Genomic DNA, 26,178 nt, shown 5'->3' with positions numbered 1-26,178 from the left:
AAATTAAATTATTTACCCCACCCCACCATTTTCCTTAAACACTTCTAGCTTCTGGGATTCAGGTTTTATGTCCATAAGGAAAGATGGCCTTGGGCCCACCCATCAGATTGCTACCTTATTTCACCAATTTTAAGGCACACATTTTCCACGCACGTTATCTCTGAAACTGAAATGCATCTTACAACTGATGGCGTATTATAGAGAGCACAGTTACTTTCTTTTAGTGGCACATAAGTGCACATGATACCATTAATGGAGTTTCAAATTTGAAGAGATACTGGTATCTTTTCTGCCCCAACTTGCCTCAAGGCCCCATTTTTTCTGAGTTGGAACTTAGCTGTATACAATAAAAGTAATCATGTGGTTTCTTCCTCCTTGTGGGCAATTGTGTGAAGTAAAAATGGAGTCCAGATAGTTTCTGTGGGTGCACCTCGAGCCATTGCCTTTCTAAACAGAGTCATTGGTAGGGCACTCCAGAACCTTACTTAAAAAATATATTTTTTTTGTAACCTGCTTTAGATTTGAGTAGACTGTCCTTTATCTCATCGAGCAGATATTTGTCATGGTATACGTTACTAGATTATGGTCACTCTACAGTTTTAATATAAAGACCCTATTTTTGGCTCTTTTGTTAAAAAATTTGGTGTGTTTCAAGTAATGTGCATTACTCTACCCTCTTTCCCAGAGAGTAACCATGAACTTTTTTTTTTTTTTTGGAAAAGTAACAATAAACACTAGATGTTGCTATTTCGATTTTGAAAGTAGTATAAGTAGCTCAAATGTTATTACTCTTATCAGTTTATAAAAATAACAGCTCTGGTATTTTTGCAGTCACAAGTGGCCAATGCTTAAATCAGTTAAGAACTCAGGAACTTTCAGATACTCTATATCCTTTGGTTGGGTGTGAAGAAATCAATCTTTTCTTAAAAAAACAAAACAAACAAAAAACTACCCAAGGTTGCAAAAAAAAATTAAAATTAAAAGACAAAAAGAGAGGCTGTCCTGTTCAGCACATATATATGCAAGCAGACTGATCATCATGAATGTAGGTTTATTTCATTAAAAAACAAAACAAACAGATCCATCCCCCAAGAGCACTGTGTCATTTAAAGCAGCAGCAGTCACAAGGCACTTCCAGCAAAAGAGAAATGCAACAGTGAGAAATACAGTGTGTAATTTAAAAAGACATTGAAGACCATTTGTTAATATGAACATAGGTTAGAAAAATGACTTTTGTACAATTTTATCCTTTACCATTAGTTAGCAAGAGGAGTGTAGAGTGTAGTACTTATGGGCTGCCTTGTGGCACATAGCACACAACTTTAAGCCATTTACCTTGGTTTGCCCGGGAAAAAAATATAGCTCAAGTACAGTTTAAAAATTTTATTTTTAGTGCTTTCACATCTTTTTTTAGATATTTGGAATTCATAAGCTTAAAAAAAAAACACCTCATTTTCCTTAGCCTGGTAGGTATATGTCCCTAGGCAAACCCACTGTACAAAAAAAGAATACATTCAAGATACCCTAAAATACCAAAGACATGATTTATAATTTGGAATCCTCACAATAACCCTCTTCCTAAAACAGATCAGAAGTCAACACATAATAAATGTAAAGATCAACTAAATATATTAAAATAGTATTTGATTTAAATTATTGCTCACTTTGGATGCATAATGAATATTCTCTGGTTAAGGATGCTAAGACTAGCTGTTAGAAATGGTCTAACATCAATATTTTGTGTATATAAAAATTCTTTTATAATGAAAAGTTTATAATAATCACACAAAAAGTGTTCCTTTATATATTAGCCACCATTTAGCTTCACATGATGAAGACTGGAAACTGGCTGAATCAAATCTTCAGTAATAAATCTTGTATCATATGTACTGACTTTAATGTTTCAAAGTCATTTTTACATGAACTAGGGTGTTAAGGAGTGCTTACAGCATCTTTACTATTGAAAGGGAGAGAAGAGACACTGAAGGTCCATTTTTAAACAATAACAAAAAAGAATATAAAATAGTAGTATAACAAAACATTTAAAGAGTACTAAATAGCACAATTTAAATACCACTTACGCACTGTCATTAGTTTTCCTCTTTAAAAAATCAGTTCCTGGGCTTTTAGCTACATTTTCTTTTTTTAGAAATAGTAAGCATCTTCCGCACAGTCACACATTTGGTCCGTATCCACACGGGAAACACCTACAAGCTCTCCTTTAGGTTCTCCGTGGCCAGCCTGAGGTCTCTGAGAAGCCCACACTCCACAGCAACACAGAGGGGTTCTGTTTCCTTGTGTGGAAGGCTTCCCATCAGGCCCTGAGACACAGCCTAAAGCAGAATGGCCTGGGCCACCTCTTTGATCGTGGCAGCGGCTTCCTCCAGTTCTTCTTCTGTTTGCTCCACTGTGACCACAACTCTAATACTGAGAAACAATAAAGGAGACAAAAAATTATCAAGTGAGAGCCTATGCCAAGGATCAGCAGCCTACTGCCCAAGGGCCACATCCAGCCCACCACTTGTTTTTGCCAATGAAGTTTGTTTGAACACAGCCCCACTCACTTGTTATATACCGTCTAAAGCTGTTTTCCCACCACAACGGCAGCACTGAGTGGTAGTGACAGGAACCCTACAGGCTGTAAGCCTACAACATTTGCCCTCTGGCCCTTCACATAAGAAGTTTACTGCTCCCTACCCTCTACCATTTGTATGTGTCTAGTCTAAGTATCCTGGTGGTGGGGCTCTGCTTATTTAGAGTAGCCCCAAAGCAGCAGTACCAGGCCTGAAGCAGGAGTTCAGCAGTTCTCAAATCAGGGAATAAGTGCTGGTTGTCCACACTTACAGTTTAATAAATAATGGGGAGGTTCCACAGTACTTTCAGGCAAGACAGAAAATTTCAAGCTTTTAGAAAGCTGAAGGGATAGCTTGACAGGGCAATACTACCTCTTACCACTTTCCCGTTCATTTGCAAACATCCTGTTCATCTACTGAGCTGGACTGAGCTAGGCATGGAGTACAGAGAGGCACAGAGCAAGCATGGCTCCTGTCCTCATGAATCTATGGTCTCACACTGGGGTTAAGTGCAATGAAAAATGAAAGGGGCGTCCCTGACAGAACACAACAGAGAGCAGAAGAAAAATGCAGAACAGAACTCAAAATCACGTAAAAGGACCAGACTTCATGGTCTGACAAAGACTGGAGGAACCCTAGAAACTATGGCCCCCGGATATACTGTTACCCCAGAACTGAAACCGTTCCTGAAGCCTACTATTCCGACAAAGATTAGACAGGACTATAAAACAAATACTACACGTGAGCAATGTGCTTCTTCTTAGTTCAATCGGATACATGAGACCAAATGGGCAGCTCCTGTCCAAAAGCAGGATGAGAAGGCAGGAAAGGACAGGAACTGGTTGAATGGACACAGGGAACCCAGGGTAGAAAGAGGGAGTGTGCTCTCACATTGTGGGGACTGCGACTAATGTCTCAAAATGATGTGTATAAATTTTTGTATGAGAGATTAACTTGAGCTGTAAACTTTCACCTAAACCACAATTAAAAAAAAAGAGAGGGGTGGAATCTGTAAGGCGCTTTCCAGAGCTGCCAGAGTGGTCTTCCAAAGTCCAAGACTGGCATTCTGACCGTGCACAACATTCACGCTCCTTAGTGGGTGCATCCCTGATGTGGCATCTGCTGCTTCTCCAGGCTCCCTCCCTCTGGTATCTTTGCAACTTGTGCTTTGGGTTTCCAAGATGCACGTGTAGGTCTTCAAACCATTGTAAGCCCCAGGGCAAAGCTCACAGCAGGCCATCTCTGGACGCTCACTGTGTGTCTGACAAACACACCCTTAGTTCTCAAGGGTCTGCTGAAGCGGCACCTGCCTCGGGAAGCCTGAGCATCCTCCCCGGCCAGAGCTAACCACACTTTCCTCCTCCTGTGGCTGTGCTGACCAGGGCTGTGCCCCAGACACTTCCTGGTTTGTGTGTCTACCTCCCCCGACTATGCTGTAAGCTCTCTGAAGTCAGAATCAAGTCTCCTTCAATAACTTCTACCTTCGTATGTTTTATTAAATGAATGCCAGCTTAAAATTGTGTGTGAATCAAGGCACGTTCTCACATTGGCCTTCTTGATAGACTTCCCCAGTGTTGCTTTGCTTTACTCTAGCTGTTTCAGTAAAAGTTTGCAGGATGAAGTACCACAAAGTGCTCTGGCCGGCAGAGGCGATGGTGGCTGCACAAGCTGCTGGCGTAACGTGCGGAACGTTAAGTACACGGGAGATATGTGCTGGCTGGAGCTTCAGTCTGACCCAGTGATTCTTAGGGTCCTGGACACTTCTTTAGGCTAAGTAGGAGGGCACATGCGAGGCCTGAGGGACTTTTCAGTTACAATCTGAAAACATCCAGTTTAAGAATAGAAAATAGGTGATATGCCGTATTTTAAGGAAACACTTATCCTGTGATAGTCTTGAAATTTTCCAAACATAATACATTTCATGCAGACTTTGTAAGAAAAAAAGGTTATATTTAATATCAACCAACCTCGGAGGAGGAAGCCACTTCTCTTCTCTCTCCAAGTAGCGCGCCTGAGTTAACGCGACACTCCTGTTCATGCACTGCATGAAGAAAAAAGGACACATTTACGACCCAAACGTCAGACACCGTGCTAATTAACACAGCAACATACACTGAAATGCTAGCCCTCGACGGCAGTTTTAACTCGTTTTTCCAATTATAACCGCTAGAAAACAAAACTAAAATACCGCAACATAATCTAGAGCAGCACAGGTCTCCAGAACTTTCTGCGACAATGGATGTGTTCATTCTGCTCGGTCCTATACAGGGGCCATTTGTCACATGTGGCTACTGAACACTGAGATGTGGCTAATGCAACCGAGAAGCTGAGTTTTTAATTTTCCTTACCTTTAATTAATTTAATTAGTGGCAGGTAGCTAGTGGCTACCTTACTAGACAGAGCAGCTTAGAACATGTGGAAACGGTATGAGCACAGCCCTCCCTGGAGGCTAACAAAACAAAGAGCTAAACAAAGCATAACATCTGCAGAACTACTACAGACAATTGTCAACTAGTCAAATGTAGGCAATAACTATTAAAAAATTCTCTAATTAAAAAAAACAACATAAAAATCAGAGCGAGGTACTGGGTATGGAGGTTTCTTTCTGCCATGATAAAAACATTCCGGAATCAGACACTGAGGGTTGCACAAACTTGTGAATATACTAAAAACCACTGAATTGCACACTTTTAAAAGGGTGAACCTATGGTATGTGAGTTATCTAAATTAAAAAAAAAATATATCAGAGCAAGGGATGGTAATAGCCTAAAAGGAGAAAACAATTATTCCAAGTCCCTTGGAATCCATTTTATAAACTGCAAAGCATGTTTTTCCCTTCTAGGAAGAGATGAAAAATAATGCCAGGCAATGATTACAGATTCCTGCTGATTATGGATTCTGGAACTGCACTTGGAAAAGCTAACTCTTTCTGAAAACATCTGTACTGGCTGTTTCTAGCCCTGGCTGGTTAAGAATCATTCTAAACCATAACTTAGAGTTTGTAAAAAGAGTGTTTTGTCAAGCAACTCAAGCTTGGCAAAACCTCTCAGTTCCACAAAGCTTAAACAGGAGTTACAGTACCGTAATTCTTTTCTCTTCCTCAAATATTGAGGGTAGGGGGTAGGGGAGAAGAACAAAAGAAAATAAGATTTTGAAGTTGCCAATAGTTATATTTAAGACAGAAGCTGTAACTATGCAAAGAAGTTATAAAATCTCTTTCCTTCTTAGACATTAAAAGTTTCCAAAACCATGTTTTGTTCCCTACCCAGACACCCTCACTTCTCACCAAACTCTCAAGATGATTTTGTTAAGTCAGTCAGTCTCCACGGGGGCCCATAGGTATAATTTTGGGATTTGTGAGTTCTCTGCAAGATTCTCATTTCCTTTTTGCTATGAGGATAATCTACTTAAGCAGAGCACATTATCATCAAGTCATTCATTCGCATACCCTATGTGTCTCTCACTGGAACAAAGCTGCAGTCAGGCTTTTAAATGTTGCTGTACAATGAAAACAGGACCAAGCTGGGTTTCATATGGAATGGATCCACTGGCATCTAGAGGAGCCGACACCACATGGCATGGAGTGTGTGTGGGTAACAGTCCTGAGATGGCTCAGTGGAGACTCAGGGAGAACGACACACGCATCTGACAGGGACGGCTCCACAACCATCAGACCCTAGTGGCAATCAATTTAAAAAAAAACGCACCTGTCACACTCAGGTAATATAATGAATTTGAATTTTACTGGCTTGCCCATTTAGTTTGTATTTAATTCACAAATTTGTTTTGGTATTATATTTCTGTGAGAAGTCTAATCACGAGAATACTATACTTTTATGTCTGTCCATATTTAAGTAACATAGCAATAAAAATAAAAAGACAGTCAAAGGGGTCTGTGGGACATGTTTTCCCTTTAAAGAGCATCTACCATTTTTCAAGTTTGCAAAGCTGTGCCTGAGGGGACATCTGTGACATTTCCTCACCCGACAGTACAAGAGTCATTCCTGATAATCCATAACTTGACATGTTTTTTTAAATTAGGAATCTCACATTCTGAGTTTGGTTTTATTCTTGTTTTTTTGATACAACTGACTCCAGGAGGCCACAGACTGCATGAAGTTCTCATGACTCTGCCATTGCAGATTATGTGGTTCAAACAGTGTAGGGTGTCTGAAGCAGGCTTGATGCCAGAGGCCAGCTCCATATGCTGGTCCCCAAACTAACAGCCATGTGTCCATGGACCAGGATGTCACCTCCCGCCTCCCCCCCCACCCCGGTCATGGAGCAGGCATGAAGTCTTGAGATGCTGTATGGATGAAGCCAGCACAAGCTGGACGTGGAGAAGGCACCAACAGGTGGCACCATCGTTATTACTACAGGACTCTAGCTGGCAGCCTGGAGTCGGAGCAGGAGCCTTTGGAAGGAATTGTTAGCAGGACAAGTAAGCAAAATGGTACGTATCTTCATTCTACAATACATGTGACATGCATTTTAGATTCAAGTAAAGGTGGTGTCATCGCTGGGGAGGCGTGTTTACAGTGGGCAGTACCACTTTCCATTTGCTAAAACTGCACAAAGTCAGAGGGGAGGACTCCAGGTGCAGCTCTACTGAACGGAAAGGGCACGTGGCTTTCCATGGCCACGCCCTTCTTAGTAACTCAGTTCTAACTAGTAGTAAAATCATTATCAGAAGATTAAAAAAAAATGCAGTAAACCTCTCATTTTAGGCATGTTAAAGAAGTGGTTCTAGCTTCCTCGCATCTTGATTACAAGAGTGCTCTGACTTCAGGACTCTCGCGTGCTGATACTTGAAGGGTAGCCGACAACCTGTTTCTGAGCCCTGCTGGGGTTAACTTCCGGATCAGGAGCTGTCCAGTAGTGCCCGTGATGGCTATGCACCCTGCCTTCCCAGCTACAATCTGTAACAGCTTGGTTTTGTGAATAGGTAGACAAATGAAATTTCTGTAGGCTAATTATTTGGGGTAGAAGCAAAGTTTACTTATTTAAATACAATGCCACACAGAATGCAACAACTTTGGTGGCCCAATCAGAGGAACTAGAGCCTGTCACTACAGACATGACATAAACCTAACTGGGCAGAGCAGACAGTAGGAAGGACCTCAAGCACCAGAAAAGGTCCATGTGAGAAGAGGGGCAACTGGCAACTTTCTCTGTATCTTACCTCTTGAGAAAGAGGTCTTTCTTAACAGTGATGTTTAAAAATTGCTTGAGGTGGAATAAAAGTAGGGTGGGGAGAGTCACTTAACCAACTAGATACTTACTTGATTTACAATTTCCTGAAGTAGTTTAACATCATCTTCTCGAGACCCAGTGCTGTTTTCTAGCTGTAGGTGAAATGCTGGAGAAAACGACTCCCCCACCACTTTTAATCCAGAAATGCTGAAGGAGGGAAATACACACAGGCATATAAATTCCTTCCAGGTGCAAAGATCTCTCACAAATAAATAATTCCAAAGAGTCTGCGCTAGAGAGGCCCACTGTATGTAACAGAAACTGTGACTTTTACTGGAAACATCAGAGTATCTGTGGTGGAATTCCAATTCTGACCAAAAAAAGGTAAAAATACATACTCGGGGATGAGCTAACATTACAAACACTGTATTCTGATCACCAGCAGTATGTTTAGATTTAAGTATTCTTTTTATTTGCATATTCAGTTTTAAATTTTACTTACGATTATTTTCTTTCTTATCTGCTTTTTTAGGGAAAACAAAGGTTTCTTTGGGGGTGGAGGTAGGGTGAAAGGTGATATTTTCAAATGAGTATTTCAGATGTCACAAGAACTATATGCCATATTATATAGTCAGGTTCTTTTAAAATCCATTTTATCCAAAAGTGAAAACAGTGTTTTGCTGTTTGATTTCTGACTTACCTCCTAGAACACAAATGATGTCACATGCCTATGTGACATTAAGCTAAGTAGACTGCCTTCATTTAGTTTGTTTCACCTGGAAAGACTTGCTTGTCCTTTAGAATGAAATCAGCACAAAACACATGACACAGCAAATCTGATTCCTCCCAGTTCAGCACTCAACAAGTTTTTACTGAATGACTACCCTGTGCCATGCCCTGTGCTAGGTGCTGGAAACTAACCTCATCTGATTCTCAAATCACCCATACCTAAACGCAAACCAAACCCGTTCCTGTAGAGTTGATTCCAACTCATAGTGACTCTACAGGACAGAGCAGAACTGCCCCACAGGTTTCCAAGGAATGGCTGGTGCATTTGAACTGCCAACCTTTAGTTAGCAGCTGTAGCTCTTAACCACTGTGCCACCAGGGCTCCAAACCACCCATAAGCATTATTAATTTGTGTGTCTTTCTTTAAATGTAGTATGTCATGTTAAGATTTCTCAGTAAACTGGCCTTCAGAATTGAATCATGGAATTTTCTGGAACCTTCTTGATTAAAAAAAAAAAAAAGATTAGTTTTTACTAATGTAGAAATAAGTCATATACTTTCAAAACTCATTTTCTATGTAATTTTTGGATGCATTAAACTTATAAAAAGTAAAACGTAATTTTTTTTTTTAAGGTCATATACTCTCAGAGGAGAACTTAAAAATTTGTTGATCAAATAGCAGTGCATATGACTCAAACGGCCTGGATTTTCCTTAGTAGACACAGGGCACCTGAAGCCCAGTCTAGCTTGTGCTTTGATCAGAGGGGCTCATCTCACAGGCTGGGGAGGGCAGGCCAGTGGGAGATGGAATGAAACAAAACGCCCTCTTTCTGCCTGGCTAGATTAAAATTTAAAACCAAATGGACACAAGAGTTTTAGCTCAAGTTCAGAAACTTAGAGCCAATTACACGCTATAAAGAAACATTTTGGAGAATACATATTATTTTATCCAAAAGGGTAAATATCAAGTACTGGGCTAGGTATTAGTGACAGAACAATCAACAACACAAACATGGTCTCCGTTCTTTTATGCTTACAGTCTAGGGAGAGTTAGACACAAACAATTATATTACACTTGGGGAATCTTTCTGTCAAACTACTATAGGCTTTTGACTTCCTCTCTCAAACTCAATCTTAGAGATGAGAAGTGAATTACTGATTAGAGGAAAATTTTAAAATTACTTAGACTAAACGTTGAAACTAATACCTGTGAAAATGTTTATATAAATTTAATGGAAAAAAAGAAATGAAAACGATAAGCAAAATTTATCTACACAAGAGGAAGAACACAAATGGAAAAGAGAGAAACAAAATAAAATGGGAAAATATAGACCCGAAAGAGATCATCATAGTCTGCCCCTCGACCCAAAGGCCTCGAGCCTAGAAAGCCGTCAAGGAGAGTCTGCACAGCTTTTAAGAAACAATGAAGCACTGCCTTATTCACCTGCTCCATACAACAGAAAGAGTGGAAAGAGTCCCCAGTTATTGAGGCTACTGTAACACTGCTGCTTATGTTACATAAGGTTGGTGTAACAAGAGATTATAGGCCCATTATAGGTAAAGGCCCATTTAAATTATAGGTAGAGATATTAAAATTCAAATAGTCACTAAACCAATGTAAACCTGTTGCCACTGAGACGATTCCAACCCATGGCGACCCCACGTGTTACAACTAGAACTGCTCCATAGGGTTTTTCTGGCTGTGATCCTTGCAGAAGCAGATAACAGGCCTTTCTTCTGTGGTGCCACTGGGTAGGCTCAAACTGCCAACCTTTAGGTCACCCGCCAAACGCAAACTGTGCCACTCAGGAGCCTTTAATGATAGATCAACTGTGGAAAAATATACTGTAATCAAGTAGGGATTATCTCAGGTTACTTAGTGAAGAAATGATTTTATCTTGGGAATAAGAGAAGGATGTCTGCTCTGACTACCATACAGTGCTGGAGACCTGGACCAATGCAATAAAAGAAGAAAACAAATAAGATGTATAAGAATTGAGAGAGGAAGAGAGCGAACCATAACTGCAGGTAACAGGATGTCTATGCACGTGATCATAACAGAACCAAATTACTAAGAGCTTAGAAAGGCTGCTGGATATAAGATCAGCTCAGAGAAATAAAAAATCCGCAACAGTCAAACAGAAAATATAAAAGACAAACCTTTTCACAATAGCAACAAAACCTATAGGATATCTAGAAATTTCCCTTAAAGGTCTCCTAAAGGTAAAAGGGTTTTGTGGAGAAAAATTTTAAATTCCATTAAAGGACACAAAAGAAGATTCAAGTAAGTCGGGAGACTGTGTTCATGGATTGTAAGTCCCTCCACACTCAGCAGAGAATTTAACGCAACTCCAATTAAAATTCCAGCAATATTTTTAAAGGAACTTGAAATTACTCCAAAACATACATGGTAATAGGAACACTACACACTAATAAGAACAGAGTCTGAAGTTTGACTGAATAAATCCACTGAAACAGAAGAGAGAGTTCAAAAACGGACCCAGGTATAAACGAGGAACTGATGGGTAACAGAGATGGCACCACAAAACAGCAGAAGAAACCATGTGGTGTCTGGATGGCGTTTAGAAACCGACCTCATTAGTCTTAAACCAGCCAAAAGGACCCTCTCTTGACCCCATTTCTTCCTCCAGCCACTGCCCCATTTCTCTGCTCCTCTTAATGGCAAACCTTGTAAAAATAGTCACCTAAGCTGTCTGGGTTTTAAGCTGTGTTCAATTCCTCTCTTCCCATGGCCTTGAACCTATTTCAGTGACCCTTTTGGCCCTACCCCTCTCCTGGAACCGCTCCTCAGGTCACCGATACCCCCATATAATGGAACCAAAGGTCACGTCTCAGTTCTCGGCAGCATCTGATATGCTGACCCCATAAGTACCTCCTTCACTTGGATCCCAGGACCCCAGACTCTTCTTCACTGGCCACCCCTTCCTTCTCAGTCTCCTTTGCTGGTTCCTAACCTCTTGATACTGAAATACTTGAAATATAACTTATCTCTAGCTCAGTGCTTTCCCTGGAACTTCACACTTGTAGATACAGCTGCCGCTACTCCCTACTTGCTGTCTGATGGACATTTCGTACGTAACACATCCAACAGTGGATTTCCCCCAAGAAGCCTGTCTCTTCCACAGTTCCACCCACCTCAGTCACTAGCAACTCCATCTTTTTAGTTGCTCAGACCAAAAGCCTTAGATCAGCCTTGAGTCTTCTCTTTCTCACTCACCCCACATATCAAGGCAGCTGGCTTTACCTTCATATCCAGAATCCAAACCCTTCTCGCTGCTACCACCAAGGTCAGAGTCACCATCACCTTTAGCCTGCATCATGGCAACAATCTCCTAACCTGTCTCCTTGCTTCTGTCCTTTCCACCACATAATCTAGTTTTCCACACTACGGCAAGAACAATTTTGCTAAGACATGACTTAAGTCACGTCATGTCACTCTTTTGCTCAAAATCATGCCATGGCTCCCCATCTGAGAGTAGAAGGCAAGGTCCCTGCCTTGGCCTATAAGGCCCTGAATGGTCTGGCCCTCATCTCACTGGATTCTCTCACTCTCGCGCCTCTTGCCACCTGGCCTCTGCTGTTTTGTCTGCTGTTCCGTCTAGATATCTAGATACTGCATGACTTGCTCCCACACATCTTTCAGTGTGTGTTTAGTGAGGTGACTGTGGAGTCATCCAAGTGTAGATTTGAGTGGGCAACTAAGTGTAAGACCTGGAGCCCCTGGGGACATAGCATACTGCAGGTGTCATGAAATGATCAGAGGCCCCAGGTGTGGAACAAGACAATTCTCTAAGAAGGTAACAGAGCAGGAAAGGGGATCAGGACTAAGCCCTGATGAGGGTGTTGAAAGAAAGCCTCCAAAGGAGACCAAGGTGAAGCAATCAAAAGAGGTAGATGAAAAACCAAAAGTGTGGTGTAACAGATTCCAAGTAAAGAGGTGCAAGAAGGAAAGAGTAGCCAGTGGTACTGACAGTGACCAATGGATTGAGCAAGGCCATAGTCACGGGTGACCCTACAGGAACAGTTTAGGTAAGGCATAAGAACAGAAGCTGGATTTCAGTCATTTTCAGTATAAATGAGAGATGAGGATGTAGAGAAAGCAAACACAGCTCTTGAGAAGACTACAAAGGAAAGCAGGGACATGGGGGCAGTTACTAGAGGGGGGTCATGGGAAAGAGGAACTTAAAATGAGAGAGGAGAGTGTACCTGAGTGCTAGTAAGTTGACCCTGGAGAGGGAAGAGACTGATACGAAGGAGAGGGGACAACCAAAAGCACAGAGTCCTTAAGAAGGAAGGTCATATGATGGTTGGAGGAACATTTCCTCAGCTATTATAGAAGGAAAGACTGGTTTAGACACCGTAGGTGTGTAGATTCGTTTGGGAAAAGGAGGGCATTCCCAAGTGATGGCATGAGGCAAGGACATCAGCACAAGTGGACGGAGTGAAGACAGGGGGTTAAGGACTGGAGGAAAGAAAATGTGTGAGATAGCTGGGGAAAGTGAAGACTGGACTTAAAAAATAAACACACTAACACTGCTGGACAGAGTGGAGGGTATTTGAGGCTGGTGGTCATGAATCTACAGCGACTCCCATGTGCCGGGCTGTGTCAGTATATTAATACTTCAGGCAACCAATGTAACTGGAACCAATACAAGTAATATGTCCCTACCACAAACTACGCAGGAACTTTTGTTACTACCACACAGACACACCCAGAACTTTGTTTTTGCCCCTCCTTTATCTGGAACAGCTGTGATCTACTCATTCATCGATTATTCTTTTCTTATTGTCAAGTCTCAAGAATCCATATCTGGTAGTAGAGAGAGGGGACTTTCATGACCAAAAAGGTATTTTCGACCTTAAGAAGGGAAAAAAGAAACACCTAGGGCAATGAGAGATATTTTCTGTCATATCACCAATCTCAAATCTCAACCAATCTCAAATTTTCTTCAACTCTAGAGGAATCTTAAAGAGCTAGTTTTTTATAGTTCAAAACAAAACAAACAACCCCCCCTCCCCAAACTTTTATAAGGTTCACATCAATTTCTCTTGTTTCTTTTTCTGGTATTAAGTTAAATAAAATAGAATCTAGTAATTTATTAAAATGTAACATGGAGAGCATGAATCCAGTTATTTATTTATATAATATGTAATTATGTCCCTTTATCTGTGTAGACTGGAGAGATTCTCCAGTGTTTACCCTGGTTATTTCTAGTGACTTGCTACTTCCATCTTTGTATCTTCTCTATTGCTATAATATTTTATTAATGCGCTTGTGTCATTCTTAGAAAAACAAAGTCAAGATTCCTTAAAATAATAGCAAAACAGATAGTTTGGTTTTACACAAATAGACCAATTTCAGTGAATCAAGTTTTTGGTTTCTTAGTTTCAAGTCAATCAAACTGACCTCAGCCTATCCAGTGTTCTCAGCACCAAAGAGGTTTTCACAAGCTCTTTAAATGCAGCGCAGACGAACTTTACATTGGCAGACAACAATAAAACTTACCCTTGTAATGCTTTATGAATTTGTTCACACTTTTCCTTCAACAACGCAAAAATACCTGAATGAAACAGAAAGCACTGATAGTACATTTGGAACATCTGATATTATTAATCTAAAAATATTCTTGAAGACCCCGCTCATCAATTTAAAATGTGGCAAATCCTTTTACATAATGAACAGAGAGCCAGTAACTGGCGCTCCTCTACAGGCCTGGGCTTTCGTCTCTGGCACGCACCTGGGAACCTGGTCCCTTCTCACCTTGTGCCCCACTTTCAGCAGAATCTGGAATAGGGGCTCTCCAAGCAGAACAGTGACTCGTGCTCTTATCAAGAGTCTACAGATAATCTAGCTAAGGTGGTCGGGAAAAAATGCTGCAAATCTATTTTACTTATCTCTGAACCCCAAACAACTCTGTAAAAAGTAGACACTACAGTAATTTTTATACTGTTTCCTTGATATTTTCCTTTTGTTCAAGGAAAATTAAAAAAAATCTAATACTATCTCCAAGGAGGCAGGAGTGTCAGGTCATCTGAAAGCAAGCATATGAATGTGCAGAAACACAGCCACACATTCTAGCTCCATGAATTAAAATCCACACTGAAAATTTAGAAAAAGAACTACCAGGTAAGGCCTGCTTCTCCCTTTATGTTTTCAGCTTTGGTAAGCTGACTTTATCACAGCTAAAGCCACATCTTTAATTCACAGTTGACTTTTCATTTTGTCAAAACAACCCCTGGGTTTAGAGTCATTATTTTACAGTCAAACTTTTATTTTAGCTGAGCAATTTTCAGAAAATTAATAGCTGGAAAGAATTCTTGTAAAAAATTTGTTCACAAGAAAAAGCTGGGCTTCAAACTGAATGTGTACTAAATGAACAGTAAAATGAAATCCTTTGAAAAGGGGCAAAATTTCTTCAAAGTTTAAATGTTTTGACTTTTTAAAAATTAAACATCAAGTTAAATTTTTTTCATTTCTTCAAAGATGGCTAGTATTGCCATACTCAAGGAAAAAGGAAAGAGGTAATTAGGAAACCCAGAAAAATTTTCTATTTAAAATCTTTTGTTGGCACAATGTGGGGAACATAGTGTCACTGAATTATAAACATAAAAATGGCTGAAATGACAAACGTTTTGCTGTATATGTTTCATCACAATTAAAAAAAAAAAACTTTTGTTAAGGAGGGAAGGGCAGAGGCAATGGGGAGCACACAATCTATCAGATTACACCCACTCTTCACTTATGGACATGGCTAGGTTCCAAAGATGAGGTGGTTATGTGAAAATGGAGGATGGCTACATCACATCACAACATGGAGGATGACTGCCAAAACACTGAGAATCGTGGCCCAGCCAAGTTGACACGCACCTTAACCACACAGCCAGCGTTACTCTTGCCTTGCACCTGAAGATTTGTTACTGCCACACATATGTCGTTAATGTGCAAAATAGCCGGACAGTAGATTTTTTGCTATCGTCATAACTGGGATAGTCGGTAAGTGAGGAGTGGATGTGCTTGTGCTGTGACAGCCTTTCTATCTACTTCATAAAGATCTAAGTTGTCTGCTGTAAAAGCAACATCGCTTGAGGGCAGCATCTTCTGTGAATTGGGATACGTGACTCTCGATTGCAGCTCTTTTGCCAGAGGTTTCCTGGGTTACCTCACCTTTCTGCTCCTTTATTTCCAAAGCATGGAACTACCTACTTCATGTTGTTTCGGTAAAGGTATTTTATCCTTTGGTGTTATGCTCGTAACTGGAATTCCTAAAGGAAATGAAACAGCACTTCCTCATGATGATTACTCAGTTGTCACACTCAAATATCTGACTTCTGAAAATACTTTGTTGTTTTCATATTTTTTTTGGTACAAATGAGATAGAAGCCTGTAAACCTCATTTCAATAAACCCCGTAACATAAGGGCCTGCTAAGAGCAGGACATGGGTGGGCCCATCAAGCAAGTTCTCTACTGGTGAACCAGGTCTGCCTTGATACCAAGTGATGCTCCAAAGGCTCAAGGGAAAGCCAGGCAACAGCTATAAAATTAAATATACCAAAAAGCAGCACACTTCACCTAGTTTCTCAACAAAGTATAAACCACATAATGAATGGGACATTTTTACAGGAATGGGAATGTTAGGAGGACACTCCTCCTTTCAGCATCTCCACACAGCAGACGGAGCCAGCCACGCTTGGGCTCCAGCTCTGAGAACAAGAGAGGTGCTCCAACCCGAATACCCGAGGCAGGAACAACTTCTTCTCTGACATACTTCCTATGGTGCCAGGTGATATAATTGAGAGCCAGAGTTTGGTCCGAAAAATAATCTCCTCTAGCTAGGTCCTGCAGAGACCAAGCTAGTAACATGACTAAAATAACCTGAGAGCTCTCTGATTTCCTGGTTTAAAAGAACATACCTGGATTCTCTTCCATGATGTTGAGAGCCTCAATCGCAGCGGCAGCTAACAGGGGAGGTAATGAAGCTGAGAAGCAGTAGCCCTGGCCAGAAAGTCGCTGAAAAGAAACAAGTTTGCAGCATAAATACCCTTCTCTGTTTTTTTGGGTAAGCATTCTCAGGCAGCGATCCCTGTACCACCTACTGAATAATGTGCACAAATGGTGATGTGGAAAGATCCAGGTATGGATCAAAGTCATACATGTAACAAAATTAAAACTTTATTTTAAAGGGAGGTAATTTCTAAATATAAATATTTCCAGTGATTTTTAAAAAGCAGACTTCTAAGTAAAAACTGTGTAATAAACTAGGTTAGAGTGAAATTTACAAGTTACATTTTGAGGTGACCAATGAAGCAGTTTCAGTTTATGGCCCTGTTATTGAAAGAAGCCTACCTGATGATCAATTACGAAGGACCTGCCACAACAGAAACCCCCGACAGAAGCAAGGGAGTTTTCCATGTTTGCACTGATAAGATCAATGTCGTCGATCTGCCAGAAAAGAGGGAGCCAGTGGTAGTTATTCCTCAATATAAAGAAAAAACGGTACCGTCAAGCATAGAGACAAAACCGGCACTTATCGTATCTATTGACATCTGGATTCAAACAAACTACTTATGTGAAAATCAAGGGCAAACCACACAGAATCTATTGCTAAAAGGATGGATGTTTCAAGACCTATCTCCGAAAATGTCTCACTTTATTTTATTTTTTTGCCATTTCATCAAGCACTGACACTTATACTTACAGTGGAAGAGAAAAATTCAAAGAAGATAAAATCCAAAACTGTTAACAGGTTTTACTGAAAAGGAAACAAAGCTGGCACCTCAGGGACAAAACGACCACATCTACTGGCTTCAAAATCACATGGCCACCAAAGTAACCCTAACCATCACCTCAGGGAGCAGACACCAGCGTTTAGGAGCCCCGCCGAGGTCACAGGACTACAGCTACACTGACGACCTGGTACACAGCAGCCACTCTGTGTTTTTTAATGGGTACTTGCTATAAACTCTTTAAGAAGAAAGGAATTAATGCGGGGTGCTGTACATCACTTTGTGTCCTAGGTATTCACATACATACTGAGATTTTCAGAAATGAAGGGGTATATTAAAAATATTCGCAAGTACCAAATAAGATTACTTTCTCACTAAAAACAGTGGTCTAGCTGGCCTATTCCGCAGAAGGTAACTGAGATAAATAAAAATAAATCTATCAAAAGCACTTTATTTCTATGTTCAATTTACCTTCCTTGCATCATTTCGTAAATGAAATTAAGTTATCCAAACATCATGTCAACTGAATCTATGGCCGAACTGGACCAACTGGGCACTGGATGAACCTAACCTGCCCTGTGGACTTCTGAGTTCCTATCTTCCCAACTCCCCAGCACTCCTTTGATCTACACCTTCTGCTCCAGCCCCCAGCATGTCTTAGGAGTCTGCTTAAATCTAACTTCATGTGATCTTCATTCGGCTGTTTGTCTGTAGAACTGATGGGGCGTGGGATGCAGATAATCTGTGGTGATTTTATGTTTTATAGTTCAACTCTGTAACACAGGTTGCAAACTTTCATGTGGGTGCTTTGGAGAAAAAGCTTCCTTCACCTCTACCACACCGCAGGGTGGCAGATGAAGACAGGCTCTCAGGACGGCCAACATGCTTCCCTCAGAGGCTCCGGGACATAATCCACAGGGAGCTGTGGGCTCTTTGGGTTCATTTCCCTTCAGCAAAGGAAAACAGGACAGACTCTCTCCAATAGTCTGTGACCCTGAAGGGCTTTGCTGAATCCACACCACTGATGTTTCTGAATAAATAAATATCAATCAACTTCTCTCTCCCTCCCTCCCCAGGTGGTGCATGCAAATGGTTAAGTGCTGGACTATTAACTGAAAGGCTGGTGGTTCAAATCCACCGAGAGACAACTTGGAAGTAAGGCCTGGCAATCTGCTTCTGAAAGTTCTGAAAACTCTATGGAGCAATTCTACTCTGTCACACAGGGTTACTGTGAGTCAGAATCAACTCAATAGCAACTAATAACATACATACATATATACGGCAGCAACTAGTTACTAACCATACACCCACAAACTGTGTACAGAATTTAGGTACTAGAAATAATATCCTTTCAATGTCATTATAAACACTTTTTAAAAGACTGTCTTGGGAATTCTTATTGATTTGAAGGAAAAAAAAAAAAAAAAAAGGAAGGCAGTGTAACTCTCTGGAGACATTAAAAGCCAAGACTGAATGCTACCAGTTGGAAAGAACATAAATTCCAAGATTAGCTGCTTTGGTTTCACAGGTTCAGAGGCAAGACGGGGGCCCTGGCCTGGCTGACCACCTGTAACCTGGGGTCAGTGAGGTGACAGATATGGCCTCCCATAGCGTCCCAAATCGATGATGAGCACTGACTTGTGCCTATAGAAATACGCTGATGGGAAGAGAACCCCAAGTGTTCTACATGTGGGAATGTTCCACAAAATGAGAACTTACATTGATTCCATAGTGTTCAGTGACTCCCCGGCCGTGCTCACCTAGAACTCCAAATGAAAGGCTTTCCTCCAGAAAGATTCTTGCTTTATATTTATATTTTAACTTAACCTGAGTGTTAAATAAAACAGAACTTAAAAATACTGATTAGCAGGACATACAACAGATTGAGAAGGAAAAAATTAACCTTAAAAAAGAGAAACAAACAAACATGTACTTTAGATGTTCTAAAATAATTTAGTTTAACTCAGGTAATGGAGGCAGTATAACTTGGGGAGAATTACACCTTTTCAACATAGACTATATTCCACCCATTAATACGAATGAGATACTACATAGTTTCTAGAAACCATTTAATAACATTACAACAGTATTGGTACCCAAATAGATAACTCAGTGAAAAAAACAGAGAAATCTCAGAGTCAAACCCTAATTTGTATCATGTAATCTTTATATACTCAATGCTTACGTGTATCTGACGTGTTCTTGCATTCTGATTTTGTTTCACTGCCCTGGCTGTATGTTTGCCCATCAGTACCTCACTGCTCTGTTATTGTAGACACAGAGTTCTAGTATCTTTTGGTCCACCTCCCCACATTATTCCCTTCTATGAATCTTTGCCACTCTTACAAAAACAGGAAGTGGAAAGCAAATACAGCTGATTTATGCTACTCATAGTAGGTATGTTCTATAGAGTCACCATGAATACTGAATTAATGAATACTGAATGTCCGCTCCTAGGGGAAATATAGGCTTAGGTTCCCGAGAACCTCTGGTCACAACATTTTTGTCAAATGATCAAACCTTGTTTTGCATATTTGTTTAAAAACCCTTTGTTTAACATATATTGTTGACTTATTATCATTGAACTCATGGACAGTACCGCTATAACTCATGCCTTCATGAAGCTTGTTTAACACACATAGTTTCTCCATAAGACACCTGGATGTTTCTTGTACCTAAGAACACTAGACACTTTAGCACTAGGCTTGGGGCCACTGCAAACAGCACAATCACTAATGAAAAGCACAAAAATGTGAACAGTGTGGTACTAAACAGACTGCAAAAAGGACACTTGCTTACAACATAAGGGCTGAAACAAGAAGGCAGAAATCAGTCTTGACCTTAGCTGGGAATGTGTGCACTGGGTGACTCAAATTTTCTGTTGCTCTGTACATGTATACAAACAACCACAAAAGCGCTCTGAGTATTGATTTGGGGGTTATAAATAAACGCTGGTGAGCAGGCACATTTGTAAATATGGAATTGTGAATTATGAGGATTGACAGTGTATCTTTTGTTAATAATTAGGCTGTATGTAGACTTCCTCAGGAAGTAGTGAAAATAATACATGAAATCCTTGCTTCGAACCCTTATTCAGTTCAGGGATGCAGAGCATCAGCTCTCAACGGTCAAATGCAAGGCTGGCTCAATATGCAAAAAGCAATCAAGGGAATGAAGGAAAATCACAAGATCATCTCGATGGCCAGAGATTAAAGCGTTTGAAAAAATCCAATAACCTTTCATGAAAACACTCAAAAAACTAGGTGTAGAAAGGAACTTCTTCAACCTAACACAGGGCAGGTACTTATAAAAAACCCACCGCTAACATCCTATGCAACGGTGAAAGTCTGAACAAGCCTTCTCCTTAAAGGGGAATAAGGAAATAAGACAAGGATGTCTACTTTTGCCACTTCAAGTCAACACTATACCAGAAGTTCTGGCCAGAGCAAATAGGCAAGAAAAAGAAATAAAAGGCATCCAAACTGGAAAATAAGAGGTACAACTACCTCCATTTGCAGATGATGTGATTTTACATATAGAAAAATCCTAAGAAATTTAACAAAAATACTATTAGATATAATAAATTCAGTAAAGTTGCACAATACAAGATCAATAAACAAATATCAGTTGTATTTCCATACACTAGCAAAAAGGAAACTAAGAAAATAATCCCATTTATAATAACATCAAAAAGAATAAAACACTCAGGAATAAATTTAACTACAGAGGTCCAAGAGTTTACACTGAAAACTACAAAATGTTGCTGAAAGAAATTAAAGAAAACCTAACAACAACAAAAAAAAGTTCATGGATTCAAGACCTAATACTAAGATGGCAATATTCTTCAAAGTGATCTACATATTCAATACAATCCCTACCAAAATCCCAATGGTCTGTGTGCAAAAATGGAAAAGCTGATCTTAAAAGTCATATATGCAATGTCAAGGGATCCCAGGAAGCCAAATCAATCTTGAAGAAAGAAGAGCAAATTTGGAAGACTCACCTTTCTAACTGCAAAACTTGTTACAAAGTTAACAGTATTAAAACAGTGTGGTACTGGTATAAAAATAGACATACGGACCAATGGAACAGAGCTGAAAGTTCATAAATACACCTTCATATGTGGTCAACTGACTTTTGACAAGGATGCCAAGACTATTCAATAGGGAAAGGACAGTCCTTTAACAAAGGGAGTGAAAAAGAATGATGTTGGACCCCTGCCTTACAACACGTACAAAAATCAACTCAAAATGGATCAATGACTTAAATATAAGAATTAAAACCATAAAACTTTAAAAAGAAAATATAGGAGGGTCTATCTTCATCTTTTGTACAGTTTTATATGAATGAAAGCATACAGTATATATTGTGTGAAACTCAGTGAAAGCAATATGCTGCCTTTAGAAAGTATAACCATAGTTTTTTTTTTAATTGAGGTGAAATTCATATAACATAAAATTTATCATTTTAAAGTGTACAGCTAAGTGACATTTAGTATGTTCACAGTATTGTGCAGCCGTCCACTCTTACCAAGTTCCAAAACCTTTCCATTGCTCCCAAAGGAAACCCTGTGCTCATTAGGTAGTTACTTCCCATTCCTCCGCTCCCCCAGCCCCTGGCAACCAGCAATCTGTTTTTTGTCTCTATGGATTTACTTATTCTGGACATTTCACGTGAAGGAATTATACAATAGGAGATCTTTTGTGTCTGGCTTCTCTCACTTAGCATAATGTTTTCAAGGTTCATCCACATTGTGGTGTGTCCTATGAATACTTCATCCCTTTTTATGGCTGAGTTTTTTTTTTTTTTAATCATCCACTGTATGCTAAGACCACATTTTATTCATTCATTTATCTGCTGATGGACATTTCGGTTGTTTCCACCTTTCGGCTGTTGTGACTAGTGCTGCTATGAACACTCATGTACAAGTACTGGAACACCTGTTGTCCATTCTCTTGGATATATTCAGGAGTACAGTTACTGGGTCACGTGGTAATTCTATGTTTATCTTATTGAGGAACTGACAAACTGTTCTCTGTAGCAGCTACGCCATTTTACGCTCCCAGCAGCAATGTCTAAGGGTTCCGGTTTGTCCACATTCTTGCCAAGACTTGTTATTTTTATTACAGCCATTCTAGTGAGTGAAGTGGTATCTCACTGCAGTGTGGATCTGCATTTCCCCAGTGACTAAGGCCAGTTGAGCATCTCTTCATATGCAAATTAGCCATTTGTGTATCTTCTTTGGAGAAATGTCTATTTAAGTCCTTTGCTCATTTTTTAATTGATTTGTTTGTCTTTTTGTTGTTGAGCTTGAGAATTCTTTATATATTCTGGATAGTAGACCTTATCAGAGAGATGGTTTGCAAATATTTTCTCCCATTCTGTCACTTTATTAATTATGTTCTTTGATGCACAAAAGTTTTTTATTTTCATGAAATCCGATTTATGTATTTTTTTCCTTTGTTGCTTGTGCTTTTGGTATCATATCTGAAAATCTACTACTTAATTCAAAGTCGTGAAGACAGACCCCTTATATTTTCTTTTAAAAGTTTTATGGTTTTAATGTTTATATTTAAGTCATTGATGGGTGAATACATCTGCTGAAACTTAGCAAACTGTATACTTAAAATAGGTGTATTTTATTACATGTCAATTATACTCCAGTAAAGTTGATTTTATAAAGCTGAATCTTAATTACTCTTTAAAGGCCAGAGCTGGTATTTAATGTTAATCTACTTCCCTGGTATGATCAAAAAGTGTTATGAATCTATTATTATGCAAAATGATACAGATGTTATATATCACAAGGGGAGTAAACAAAGCATATCTGCCAAATAGTCTAAATACTAAACTAATTAACAAATATTGTTGCTTACCAATTCTGGAAGAGGACAAATAGCTCCAGTATTCATATACAACCCTTCCACTACAATGAAACGTCGAGTTACACGAGCCTTGCGAGGATTCTTTAAAAGAAAAACAGACCCAGACATCTTAAATGTCAGTAACTCAAACATAAAACCGCTAGCTGTTCCTCAGCACTTTAACCATATGAGATTTATCAGTCAAAACACATAGAATCTAAATGAATTTAAAAATTATAAGTTTGGAATTCTGTTATTTTGAGATTAAGACAGTGCACCTTCTCTCAGGCACGTTTATCAGTCCACAAAACCGAGGTGACACCTCCCCCCCCCCAAAATTATTTAGGCACTCTCAGAGGATTCAAACACAAACACACAAAACCCGCCAACCCCAGAAGGATGGGGAAGGAGCCTGAGGGGACTTCCTGGAGGAGATGGGAATGTTTTACATAATGACAGGGTTTAGGATACCTGGTATCATACAGGTAGAATCCTTGGTCACAACTGTATGGATAATACTTCTGCATTTGAGTATCCACACATTTTAGCTAAAGTAAAAAGGATTGCAATGATGAAAACAATCACAGAGATGGGTGAGGAGCAGATGGAGGTATAGAGAATACAAGAACGGCAGGAAGCTGCGGTAATGAACTGTTAAATCTAGAAGGGTCTGAGGGCCTTCATTACACTACTATGTCTCCTCTGTACATGCCGGGAATTTTCCATAATGAAAAGTTAAATACCAGACAAACCCCGCTCTCCCTCATCTACCAAAAAACAAAGGAAACCCTCTTCCTTCCTTACTCCCCACCAATCTATCACTGGGGATCTTTTCATCTGGACAAAGTAAAACTGGATTCTGACCTGGTCCAGTGCTGTTCAAAGGTGGTGGTGTGGGAGGGGCATTTCAAACAACATGCACCCCCCCGCCCCCGCCAGGAAGGCAAGTCACTAATACACCACGCACATGTGGACATTTTGGTGGATGCCTCAGGTATGTCAGGCTGAAAAAAAAAACTGGGAATCGCAGATGTGTGGTAGTCAAAGTTCGCTGTCACTTTCCAACTCAAAGGCTTTTGGCCTCTAAACTTCTGCTATAATGAACAATTAGAAACTCAAATATGAGACCAATATTTCTAGGGGTGTTTTAGAGCCATGGTGCTAAAAAAAAAGTGTTGAAGCTTGCAAAAGCATGGATCATTGACATTGGTCAATCATCTTCACTCTTTCTGCCATTAACTCAAAAAACAAAACGACAACAAAACAAATGCTGTGGAGCTAACAATATAGATTTCTTAGGAACCATTGATGAAGACAGTGCCACCTTCATTTCAACATGGTGGGCATCTTGGCTTGCCTTGTGTTTCTTTAAATAAAGTCTTCTTGTTATTTCTACACTGAGCTTAAAATACTCCCAAGCTTAAAAACCTTGGGAAATCCAAAAGAATAAAAAAAATTTTTTTAATTAGCTATAGACATCATGCTTGAGGGTCATCGAAAAAGAGGAAGACCCTCAACGAGACAGACTAACACAGTGGCTGCAACAACGGGCTCACATATAATGATTGTGCGGATGGCGCAGGACCAGGAAGTGTTTTGTTCTGTTGTACATGGGGTGGCTATGAGTCAGAACTGGCTTGACAGCACCTAACAACAACACAGTCGCACCAAAAAAAAAAAAAAACCTCCAATGCTATCAAATCGATTCTGATTCATGGCAACCTCATGTATTACACCCCCCAAAAAACAAATTCACTGCTGTTGAGTCGATTCTGACTCATAACGACCCTACAGGACAGAGCAGAACTGCCCCAAAGGGTTTCCAAGGCTGTAATTCTTTATGGAAGCAGACTGCCATACCTTTCTCCTGTGGAGTGGCTGGTGAGTTTTAACTGCTGAATTTTCGGTAAGGCTGGGTACTAAATCACTGCGCCAGCAGGGCACCTTGTGTCATACCACATGGTGATAACTTCTGTCTTTCTTGTACATACATATATTTACAGATTAAAAAGAAAGAATGTTGCCATTTAGTCAACTCTGACTCCTGGCAACTCTGGGCACCCACAGAATTTTCAATGGCCTTTCTTCCAAGGTGCCTCTGTGTAGACTCAAACTTCCAACCTTTTGGATAGGAGCTGAGCATGTTAGCCATTCGCACCACCCAGGGACTCCATCTATAAGTTCATTCGCCCAAAACCAGGATTTTACTGTAAGTAGCTTTAAAATTCAGTTTTTTTGATGGGTCAAACAGTACTGTTTATAATCTTTTTTGTAAATTGTACTTACTTTGTTGTTGTTGAGAATAGACACAGCAAAACATACATCAACGGTTTCTACATGTACAATTTAGTGACAGTGACAACATTCTCCAAATAGCACAACCATTCTCACTTGCTTTTCTGAGTGGTTCCTCCCTCATTAACATGAATTCACTGCCCTCTAAAGTTCCTATCTAATCTTTCAAGTTGCTGTTGTCACTTTGATCCCATACAGATAGTTCTAAGAGCATAATGCTCATGACAGAGCCTTTTTTTTTTTTTTTTTTACTATTAAGCTAGGCTACTGTTTGGTTTTCAGATGGCTTAAGGGGGTATTTCTGGTTAAAGGTTTTAAGATTATCTCAGGGCAATAGTTTTAGGAGTTCATCCACCCTCCATGGCTCCAGGAAGTCTATAGTCCATGACAATTTGAAATTTTGTTCTATATTTTTCCCCTTTTGATTCTTCTATGGAATTTTTGATCATAATGTTCAGTAATGGTAGCCAGGAGCCATTCAGTTGTTCTGGTCTCATGGCAAGGGAGGTAGTTGTTCATGGAGGCAATTAGCCACACATTCCATGTCCTCCTCCTTTCTCTGTTGTTCCAGGTGAATAGAGACCAATTGTTGTGCATTGGATGGCTGCTTGCAAGCTTTTAAGACACCAGGCACTACACAATGAACTAGGAGGAGAACAGAAGCATTAAACACGTTATGAAGCCAATTAACTGGGATGTCCCATGGAACCAGGACCCTAAACCTCCAAACCAAGGAACCAAATCCCATGAGGTGTTTAGCTGTACATAAACAGCCTCA

General features: G+C 40.0%; 1 protein-coding gene across 2 annotated transcripts in view; it reads right to left on the bottom strand.

Annotated features, from left to right (window-relative positions):
- Nucleotides 1–1,034: 1,034 nt before the first annotated feature.
- SPTLC1 (serine palmitoyltransferase long chain base subunit 1) overlaps nt 1,035–26,178 on the bottom strand; it is a 73,285-nt gene continuing 48,141 nt past the window's right edge. For both annotated transcript variants that reach the window (XM_049895415.1, XM_049895416.1), the window contains 8 exons: nt 23,118–23,207; nt 18,961–19,068; nt 16,862–16,957; nt 16,429–16,525; nt 14,023–14,077; nt 7,856–7,973; nt 4,541–4,614; nt 1,035–2,427 (listed from right to left, as the gene is read on the bottom strand). In XM_049895415.1, coding sequence (XP_049751372.1) covers nt 2,334–2,427; nt 4,541–4,614; nt 7,856–7,973; nt 14,023–14,077; nt 16,429–16,525; nt 16,862–16,957; nt 18,961–19,068; nt 23,118–23,207 — 732 coding nt within the window. In that variant the 3' untranslated portion in view covers nt 1,035–2,333. The remainder of the gene's footprint in view (nt 2,428–4,540; nt 4,615–7,855; nt 7,974–14,022; nt 14,078–16,428; nt 16,526–16,861; nt 16,958–18,960; nt 19,069–23,117; nt 23,208–26,178) is intronic.

This window comes from Elephas maximus, chromosome 9 (assembly GCF_024166365.1).
Source record: "Elephas maximus indicus isolate mEleMax1 chromosome 9, mEleMax1 primary haplotype, whole genome shotgun sequence".
Classification (NCBI taxonomy): Eukaryota; Metazoa; Chordata; class Mammalia; order Proboscidea; family Elephantidae; genus Elephas; species Elephas maximus.
The sequence above is the reverse complement of the archived record's forward strand: the minus strand, read 5'-3'. Positions and strand labels throughout refer to the sequence as shown.